General features: G+C 44.6%; 1 protein-coding gene across 1 annotated transcript; it reads right to left on the reverse strand.

Annotated features, from left to right (window-relative positions):
• Positions 1-1,828: 1,828 nt before the first annotated feature.
• LOC135522812 (uncharacterized) lies at positions 1,829-7,668 on the reverse strand. The gene is made up of 4 exons (XM_064949428.1): positions 7,562-7,668; positions 4,065-4,154; positions 3,341-3,676; positions 1,829-2,962 (listed from the first exon to the last, which is right to left on the reverse strand). The coding sequence occupies exons 2-4, from the start codon at positions 4,129-4,131 to the stop codon at positions 2,583-2,585; spliced, it is 783 nt and encodes a 260-aa protein (XP_064805500.1). The 5' UTR covers positions 4,132-4,154; positions 7,562-7,668; the 3' UTR covers positions 1,829-2,582.
• Positions 7,669-10,628: the final 2,960 nt, after the last annotated feature.

Raw genomic sequence — 10,628 nt, forward strand, 5'->3', positions numbered from 1 at the left:
AGGGCAGCATTTGGCAACAAGAGACAGATCAACATTCAACACAGTTGTCTGGTTTGCCCAGGTATTCCCTGTATTTCTTTGATTATAAAATATTTTACATTCTGTATCATTGTGTTTTAGATCTAAGATGCAAACAAGGTCCTTTATCATATGCACGCACAGCCAGCCTTGCTCAGATATTAGCCGTGCAGTATACTGTGTACAAAACATTAGGAACAGCTTCCTAATATTGAGTAGCACTCCCTTTTTGCCCTCAGAGCAGACTCAATTCATCAGGGCACGGACTCGACAAGGTGTCAGAAACATCCCACAGTTGTGTCAAGTTGGCTGGATGTCCTGGTGGGTGGTGGACCATTCTTGATACACACGGGAAACTGCTAAGCATGAAAAAACCCTGCAGTGTTGCACTTCTTGACACAAACCGGTGCGACAGGCACCTAACTACCATACCCTATTCAAAGACGCTTAAATATCTTGCCTTGGCCATTCCCCCCTCTGAATGGCACACATTCCCAATCCATGGGTCAAGGCTTCAACACCCTTTAACCCGTCTCCTTCCCTTCACCTACACGGATGGAAGTGGATGGAAGTGACATGGATACATGTGTACAGCTTTCACCTGTTCAGTCCATGGAAAGAGCAGGTGCTCCTAATGTTTAGTACACCCAGTGTATATTGGACACATGCTGACTAGGGACACCTAAAATGGCACAACTACCAGACTAAATCTCCTGCTAATGAGAGGGAACACCTCAACCCGTATGAGATGAATTGTTCAATAGGTGGCCTGTCACAAATATAATGGACCGTTTGAAGATACATTTTTAAAAAACTATAGTTTTTGTTTACCAGTATAAATAGCAATAAATACCCGGATGGTGACTTGTGCACTACAAGACAATTATAATACCTAGGACCACAATCGCATTACTGTCTCTTTAAGAGCAATAGGTTACACCATTTCATCCTCATAAGGAATCTACCTGGAGAGGGAGTGGCCCTACTAGCAAAAACAAGTTAGCCGACAACAATGATTGCAAAGCAAACTACGTTCAGGATGGACTCCACTGTGAGCTAGCTTCAGACATTGTACTACAGCTTGGAGCTTGTACCCTCTGCTCTCCACACTGCCAGAGTTGCTTGCCACTGAACACAGGTTATAAAGGAGGCAGAGGGCGTGAACTGCAATGAAAGAGCCTAGTTCAGGGACGCTCCAATCACAGGAAGGGTGGTTAAAAAGTTGATACAATTAAGTACAGCAAATTCCCAGGTCACAGCACACACACCCAATCAATAAAGGGCAATTAAGCAATCCATTAAGGCAAGGCTTTTGTGAGAGCATGCAAATATCAGTGAGAAATCAATTCATAGAAGAGCTAAAGTCCCCCCTATGACATCATTGGAGCTCCCGTGACTAACGTTTTAAAAGCAGTAATACCCAAAGATTCTAAAATGTCTACTTAACGTGCGATGGTCCTGGGGCACCTTGCCCCCCGTTGGACCCATCTTGGGCTGTTGCACCCCAGCAACGGCTGAGAACCTGGGACCTCCTTGCCAACAGAACACAGGGGATACACAAAAGAGAAACGGCCCTCTTGCACATTGTAACAGCGCAACCGCTGAACAGGTAAAGCCATGTCCATCGCTGCAGACTATCCGCCCGACTATACGCCACATGTAGTGCGGGAGAGTTTACACAAATGTTCAATTCCTGTAGCAGTCCTACATCACTTTTTTTTTGTTATTGGCGAGAGGAGGTCCTCAGGACTAAATCTAAAATACACCGGTTCTTTGTATCAAGGAGTGGAGCATGGGACTCAGACAATAATCAGGACGCAGCCATTTATTTACATCCATCCTAAGCAGGAATATCACCTCACAGACATCATTACTAACAATAAGTTTCTCGCACAACTCACATTCAATCAAACGTAGAAAATCAACCCAATTAAACCACCGCTCCTGTCCGCCCAAAGCACGACGAACAGTAAGGGGATCTCTCTGATTAACGCAAACAGGAATGCTTTTCTACAAAAGGTCACGCCCTTAAAGGGGCAATCAGTTGTTGTTACATCATTTTTTACATATGTACACATTCATTCTTGAAGATTATAATATGCCTCATGAGCTTAGTGCAACTGTCTTACCCCATCAGAAGCTTGTTTAACTCCAATTTAATAAAACACTATATAGCCTCAAAACATTGTTAAAACAAATTATTTTGATATCGTGGATGGTCAGGCCATGCATTCAAAGCACTGTCTATGAATTTGAGAGTGGTTCCATTTCTCCGGCCCCATCCCTCAGCTTTTCACCGAAATGGGTAGGAAGTAAGCTTTGTTATTGTTTCTACTGCCATTTGCTGTTTTTAATTAACAATCTAATTAACATCTGGCACTGGCAGACCAACAAGGGTGCGTTCACAATAGGTTGATTTGCACCAGGTTACCAGCCTCAGGTTATCATTTCCTTGTTCTACGCAGCCAAGGAAACCTTTGGACCATGAAAGGAACCTCACACAATGGCTCTTCCATATTCTTATTAAATTATCCACTTGCTTGTCAATGTTTGTTTTCAAGACATCACACCAGGAAGAAAGTACTCAGGAGGAATAGAAAAGGTTTCCACAAAGGAACAATGGACCCTGCCCCACTGGCATTGGGCTGCACAACCTTGGCTTTACTATGCTCTGGTATCACTAAGCTGCTGGTCAGGTAGGCTCCGGTACTGGGGATCCACAGGGAGCAGTTGTAGGCCCCTTCCCCAGAGATGGTCTTTCTTTTCAGGGAACTAGTTATAGTCAATGACTCTCCATCTTCCACTTGTTTAGTGTTGATTGTAGAGTCCCCAGTCACGTTGTTGGATCCCTGGAACCAGTGCACCTCTCCATCAGGGTAGACCCCAGTGAAGCGGCAGGTTGGGCCCTCATCACTGACACTGGGCTGGGCCTTCCTGTAGCACTCTGAATGGAAACAGATTTTTTTTAAATGTAAACACAAAGAATATGGCTGAAGTTGGAGAGTTCTTGAAATGGGTGCAATACAGTTCCGTAAGCCCCCTGACACCATTAGTCATACATTTTGCTCAGTTGAGGCACAGTAAAGTCCCCTGTACTTCCTGGTGGTTAGGCAATGTCCATTAGCTATGTCCACTATAGGAGGACTGGCTCATTGTAACGTAATGGCTGGAATGGAATTAATGGAACAGAATCAAACATGACTGAGCCAGTCTTCCTATAGCTCCTCCCACCATCCTCTTGTCAATGGCATTGGACTACATGCATGACAGATGTCTAGGTTATGACAGTATTACACGAGTGAGAATGGGCTAGGACACTCGCCTTGCAGCTCCACCGTTGTAGTGGCCTCCTTTACTCCGTGATTGGAGCGTAGCTTGCACAAGTACTTTCCCCGCTCCAGTGGCTGTACCTGCAGCAGAGTCAGGGTCAGCTGTGTCTGTGGGGTATAACTACACTCCATGGTACTAGGTGTGCTCCCTGAGTGGGTCCCGGTCACTCCAGTTCCGTTAACGTCACACAGGTGCTTGCCGTCCTGGCGGACCCAGGCCAGATGTTTGATCGACAGCCCCTCCTGGAAGGTGGTGATGTCACATCGGAGGGTTACACGCTGGTGACATGGCACAATGACAGAGTCAACAGTGCTTAGCTTCACCAGCTCTGTGGATTAAGGAGATATTGGAGTTAGTTTCTTCACTTAGCTCTCTTGGAATGACTGTGCTCAACTAATGCTCGTTCCTGACTCGAGCCATTCCATTTTGTGTTATGAGCCCACTAGTGTGGGGGCCCAAGCTACATTGTTGTATTGGCAAGTACCAAAGACCCATCCACATGAAATACAAATCATCTACAGTATATAATTTCAGAAACTGTGTAGTTATGGTCAGCTGTGTATTAGTACTGCAAGTCACAAACTTCAGCTTGTAAAGATAACTTGTTAATTGACTGGTTGTGCTGGTCCAGGGCTACAATGAGAATGTGTACTGTTGGGGATACTCGAGGACCAGGGTGCCTATAAAAAAGTCAAGTTTCAACTTGATTTGCTTACCTGCTGTTGTGAGTGTGCGAGCAACAGAGAGCCAAAGCATCACCGTTTGCTGGGTGAGCAGGTTCATTTTGTTTCTCTTGACTTGATCTCCTATAAACGCACACAAGTTACACATTGGTCACGTTACACTAGTATGTCACTCTCACCCAGTCGACCTGATACTCACCTTCACCTGTTGCAAACACAGTGCACTTATTCATTTAACTGATTGATCCTTACAAGAGACGTACAGATGTAGGATCTTGTTGCAGGAGAACTTTCCTGCATTGCAAGAAATGTAAAACATAGTGTATTTGATCATTTTCCTGCTGTAGCAAACTGGTTCAAATTGAGATCCAATACCTGTACAATGTTTCTGTCCTACGGAGTCTTAAATCGTTCTTATAAGCGGAGTGCACTGTGTAATATTCTGCTTCACAGACCGATAGTTTTTCCTTAAAGGTCCAATGCAGCCCATGTTTATCTCAGTATCGCTCGGGTCTGTGGGACCCATTTTCAATGTCAACTAAGCTGCCGTCAAGGCAAAGGGTGGCTACTTTGAAGAATCTCAAATATAAAATCTGTTTTGATTTGTTTAACACTTTTTTTTTTTGGCTACTACATGATTCCATGTGTGTTATTTCATCGTTTTAATGTCTTCACTATTTTTACAATGTAGAAAATAGCACAAAAAAAAAATAAACCCTGGAATGAGTAGGTGTGTCCAAACTTTTGACTGGTAGTGTATATTACATATGTGGTGTTTGGGACCACTGGACCCGAGGGTAATAAAAGTGTGTGTAGGTGAAAACATGTAAAAAAAAATACTGTGTGCCTTCACTCGGTCTTCCTCCTCCCTGGGCCTGCTGTTTCAACATAGGCAGGGAGACAAGTTATTGATGCTGTCTCACACTTGTCCCACACTCTTTACCCTTTGTAGCGTGTGCAACTACAATGTCTTGTGGGAACATGCACAGTGCTATTACAATACATTTCATTACATTGTAAAAATGCAGTATTTTCCCACAATCTACCCCAGCCAGGTGCAAATTGGGGAAGGGACACAAATAAATAGCTTTGCACGTGGGGCTCCTTACCACAATCAATCAGTATGGCAGAGGGCCTTAGAAATAATTTTTGCAGAGAGAGAAGCAAGTGTGGAAGGACCGTCTTCCACTTTGGAAGATGAAGAATTCACTTCGGAATCTGACAGTGAGTTGGAAGAAGATGAGATTGACCCTCAGCCAGCCCCAGGACCAGCCCGTCAGCAACCAGCTCATCAGCAGCCTGCAGGAGGAGAAATATGGATGAAATTGGATGCTCTTCTTGCCCAAGGAATGAGCCACCCCGCACGGCTGCAAATGGATGCGACCAGGGCCGACACGGATGGCGGTTACTCGTGTGCAGGACATAAAGTCTTCTTTTCAACTGTTCATCCCAGACACCATCCAGGAAATCATTCTGGTCTGATCTCATTTGAAGGGAAGGCGTGTTTTTGGAGAGAGATGGAAGATGAACCAAACTAATTTACACGCATACTTTGGGTTTCTTAACATTGCTGGGGTTTTCAGATCCAATGGGGAATCCACAGAATCCCTGTGGGATGCAGAAACTGCCGGAGAACTTTTCCGTGCAACAATGTCTCCGGAAAACTTCCACATTAATTCCAGGATTATCTGCTTTGATAACTGAGACACCAGACCAGCTCGGCGGCCGAGAGACAAGCTAGCTGCAATCAAGTCAGTGTGGGACAAGTGGGTGGACAGCCTTCCCCTGTTTTACAACCCTGGGCCCAACATTACTGCCCTTCAGGCGGTTCAGGCGGAAACCCCCAAAATATGGAATCAAGATCTGGGCTGCCTGTGATGCTGCTTCATCATATGCGTGGAACTTGCAGGTGTACACGGGGAAGCCAGATGGAGGAGCCCCTGAGAAGAGCCAAGGGATGCGGGCCACAACATCACATGCGATAACTTTTTTACTTTGCACAAGCTGGGACAGGAGCTTCAAGAGGTAGCGTGCGATGGTAGGAACAATACGAAAAAACAAGCCAGTGCTCCCACCTCAGCTGTTGAATACACGCAGCAGTCCTATCAATTCCTCTAAGTTTGTGTTCACGGCCGACACGTCCCTAGTGTCCTATGTGACAAAGAAAGGCAAAAATCTGGTACTCATGAGTACGCTTGCATAGGGATGGGAGAATCTGTGGCCACAGCTGAAAAAGAAGAACACTACGCTGGACACTTGTAATATTCGTCAACATCTTGGACATCTCGGCATACAACGCCTTTGTCATCTGGATCGCGTTAAACCCAGATTGGAACAGAGGGAATCTGCAGAGAAGGCTCTTTCTCGAAGAGTAAGGGAAAGGCATTGGTAAGACCTCAAATCCAGAGGAGGCAACATATCCCAAGGACCCCAGCTTCTGCAGCCATCGTGAGGAAGATTCAGGAGGAGGATGCTGATGCCCGATCCACCCGATCCACAGAACCGGAACCAATACCGGAAGTTACTGTGAGTGATGTTGTTGCATGTGTGTGTGTCTGACTCTGTTTGTTTGACTTGGCCTGCTGCAACTATATGTGAGTGAGTGAGATGTTTGTAAAATTCCTGAACTAAGTGTTTATCATTCTAGATTGCAGCCTGTAGCAACAAGAAGAAGTGCTGTAATGTGTATGGACCCAAGAAGGACAGGAAGACACAGTACATATGCATCAAGTGCAAGAAATACATTTGCAACACACACACAGTAAAACTCTGTTCCTCATGTGGTGTGTAGACTGGCCTTCATTTGTGCTCAATGGGGCTCATTCATCATTTCCATGAAATACTTTATGTAAAATGTGTCCTTCCAATTTGTTCTGTTCAAAGTAATAAACAAAAATAGCTTCTTAGCAAATAATAATTTCTCAAGCAAGAATTTTGCTAGGACTGTCTGGGAGTGTTCTGAGTGGGAAACTGAAAACTAGTTATTGGCAGAGAGGTTTGGAACAGTCTTTCTTATTGGTCTATTAACTAATTTACCACATGGTGATGTCACCATGGAAAGGCCAAAACTCCATCCCACTCCATAGTTTTGACAAATTGGCTGGATGTCCTTTGGGTGGTAGACCGTGAAACTGTTGAGCGTGAAAATCCCAGCAGCATTGCAGTTCTTGACACAAACCGGTGTGCTTGCCACCTACCCTGTTCAAAGGCACTTAAATCTTTTGTCTTGGCCATTTACTCTCTGAATGGCACATATACACAATCCATGTCTCAATTGTCTCAAGGCTTAAAAATCCACCTCTCCTCCCCTTCATCTACACTGATTTGAAGTGGATTTAATTAACAAGTGAGGGATCATAGCTTTCACCTGGTCAGTTTGTCATGGAAAGAGCAGGTGTTTCGTACACTCAGTCTATATAAAACACAGGACAATCAAGTGTTTGACTGCACTGGGCCATTAAAAGTACAGCTAGATAAGTTATATTGCTGGTGACATAGGTCTGACAGATACAGTAGCAAACTTGACTCACCCCAATATGAAGACGTGCTTGTTCCTTGCTTCTTTGAGTAACTCTGTCTGATACCTTCTGAGCCCCTGCTAAAATTAGTCCTCCCATTTCCTTGTAGGTTTTTTTTAACATACCAAGGTCGTTAATGATTAAGTAAGGAGGCTTTGTGTGGCTGCTGTCCTTATCTCTGAGAAGGGTGTGTCTCATAACTACCTTTTGCTGCTCTTCTGAAAGAGAGTGAGAGAACGTGTGTGTAACAGAGAGTGTGATAAGTTAATGCTAAGTCAAGATAAACTAGCATATGAAGTTGTAATGGGAGCTGTTGCTCTGATTGGGTGCCAACATGAAGGGGTGAGAGTGTTGTTGCAGATATCACTCCCACTCACGTGATTGGCTCATTCATGAGAAGGAAGTGATTTCACTTGATAAGTTAATACTAAAACCTTTTTTAACGTCATCGCTTAGACAGGGTCAAATGGATAGAATGTTTCTGTATACTAGGTAATAAAAGTGTCAGGACCCAGTTACGAACTCGGGTCTCCGGTGTGAGAAACAGTCACTTAGCAAACTGAGCCACTAATAGTCGGCAGAACCCAGAAGATGAGGCAGACGCAGCAGTACTTGAGACGGTGTATTTAATAAAGTAAAAAGGAAAGTTCTTCAGGCAAAAATATAAATCCACACCGTCAAAAGTAATTCCAAGAGAACAAAGGTAATCCTCCAAGTCAAAAAGGTAAATCCACAAGGTGGTAGGTACAGCAGAAAAAAGCCTCAAAAGACCCTCTAAAATAAATAAACAAGAACAGAGTTCCACAAGCGAGTCCAACTGGCGCAACAAATGTTCACAGCATCACCGGGGCTGGGTGCTAACATTCAAATACAGAGCAAAGAACTGAGGAAAACTAAGGGTTTAAATATAATCAAGGGAAACGAGACACAGGTGCAAATAATAACTGGGAACAAGGGAAAACAAAAGGGTCAAAAAGCACAATGGGGGCATCTAGTGACCAAAACCGGAAACAACCCTGGCTAAATCCTGACAAAAAGTTTATGACGGTGTTTTGACTGAATCTTTACAGCATATTCAAGTAACTCATACATTTATTAATGTTGCAGAACAAGGGTGAAAACACAGACGTTCTGCAAATAATCCTGCAGTAACAGGACCTTTTGAGATTGTGTGTTCTAAAAGTTTTTCGAGAGTTTGCGAAGTTCAAAAACACATTTGAACCCTTTTAGCTTGAATCATCTTTTATCACACAGCTCGACAGATGAGATTTCATTAGCGAGTGTTGATGCCACTTTGTTCCTGAGTTTAAAAAAAAAACGATCACCCTCTCCGTTAGCGTGACACACACCTACGCTCATCACTCCAAAGTGCCCGTCAGACTGTCCATGGGCGTTTTGCACTCTGTAAACTGAGTAAATCACTAACCACTGTACCTGACAAGCATTTCTCCTGCTCCGAGCTTGTATTTAAGCTGTAACCGTTCTACTCTGAGGAAACAGGTCAGGTCCCCCAAACTGTTCCTTGAGTGTTGTGGGTGTGAGGCAACTCAATATGCATGTAGAATTCTGACTATACCTTGACCCCTCAGTGGTGGATGACCTCTAGTGGAACACCCCCCCAGGGTGGGAGACAACAGCAAAGAGAGAGGAGCCTGGCAGGGTCTCACTGATGTCTGATCCACAGGGCTGACCTCTCTGTTGGACTTGTGTGTGTGTGTGGCAGTTCTTCTGTCTGTGTATGTACTGCGTATGGTGTACTCTCGCGCACGTGTGTTTGGATGTATGTCTACTTTGTATATATATGTGTGTGTGTGTGTGTGTGTGTGTGTGTGTGTGTGTGTGTGTGTGTGTGTGTGTGTGTGTGTGTGTGTGTGTGTGTGTGTGGCAGTTCTTCTGTCTGTGTATGTACTGCGTATGGTGTACTCTCGCGTGCGTGTGTTTGGATGTATGTCTACTTTGTATATGTGTGTGTGTGTGTGTGTGTGTGTGTGTGTGTGTGTGTGTGTGTGTGTGTGTGTGTGTGTGTGTGTGGTGTGGCAGTTCTTCTGTCTGTGTATGTACTGCGTATGGTGTACTCTCACGTGTGTGTGTGTGTGTGTGTGTGTGTGTGTGTGTGTGTGTGTGTGTGTGTGTGTGTGTGTGTGTGTGTGTGTGTGTGTGTGGGTGTTCAGGCTTACTGTCTCCGCTCAAGGGGCATCAGTTCTCCTCCCACATCAGCACTGCAGTAGCTGCCAACAACGAAGATATAGAACACGCTGCAGGCTTTAATAACATGGAGGCTACATCTCCACCAAAACAATACACTACACCGCTGCAGAACAGAGAGCCTCTTCTCTGCTTCATCACCAGCCCTATATTTGAGATTGAACACGGTGGTAGCGTGAGACGAAGAGATTTTCTGCCGTGCTCTGACCTTTGTGCTGTACCACACACTAGGCCTTTTTGATATAGCAATGTGCTGCTTGGATGCCTCTCCTCTGATAAGTGTGTATATTCCTCAGTGCATCTTCATTTTAATGCTCCATTGTTTGGTCTGCCACCAGCATGGCAACCTTATGTGATAGGAAACAAGCAATGTGCTAAGAGCAACTTTGAATAAAACAGGAAGTCTAATAATAAGTGTTGTTGCCACCGACAACGGGAAACCTTTGCCAACGACGCCGCACTGCATTTCACACTTTCAGACAACCGTTTCCCTGCAAGTGACAGAATGTGGTGACTCTTTCTATCTCTGTCTCTCGCCCTGGCACGAAACACTGAGTTACAGTTTATTTTCACAGCTTGTCGACACTCATCCGATACTTAATTTCTGTTGGGCCAGATTACCCCCAAAACGCAGAGTTTTTGTCCCCATAATGGTGTCTAAAATGATCCAGCTCTAATGTGGGTGACTCATGTGACTTTGCCGAGGTAGTTCATAAAGTCGTTAAGTTAACTTTTTTTGAAAGTTGACACTAATTCCACACTGGGAGAGAGTCTGTGGATTGAGTTCCTGCACTCTGGGTCGTCGTCATGGTGATTAGTCAGGTGGATTTACGATCGCATTTCCGTGGTAATCCTAGACCAGAGGCGACAGCAG

This window comes from Oncorhynchus masou, chromosome 4 (genome assembly GCF_036934945.1).
Source record: "Oncorhynchus masou masou isolate Uvic2021 chromosome 4, UVic_Omas_1.1, whole genome shotgun sequence".
NCBI classification, from domain to species: Eukaryota; Metazoa; Chordata; class Actinopteri; order Salmoniformes; family Salmonidae; genus Oncorhynchus; species Oncorhynchus masou.

Coding starts and splice junctions, on each gene's coding strand:
- LOC135522812 (XM_064949428.1), bottom strand. CDS start 4,131: ATGAACCTGCTCACCCAGCAAACGGTGATGCTTTGGCTCTCTGTTGCT. Junction 3,677..4,064: donor TCGCACACTCACAACAGCAG/GTAAGCAAATCA, acceptor CTTAATCCACAG/AGCTGGTGAAGCTAAGCACT. Junction 2,963..3,340: donor TACAACGGTGGAGCTGCAAG/GCGAGTGTCCTA, acceptor GTTTCCATTCAG/AGTGCTACAGGAAGGCCCAG.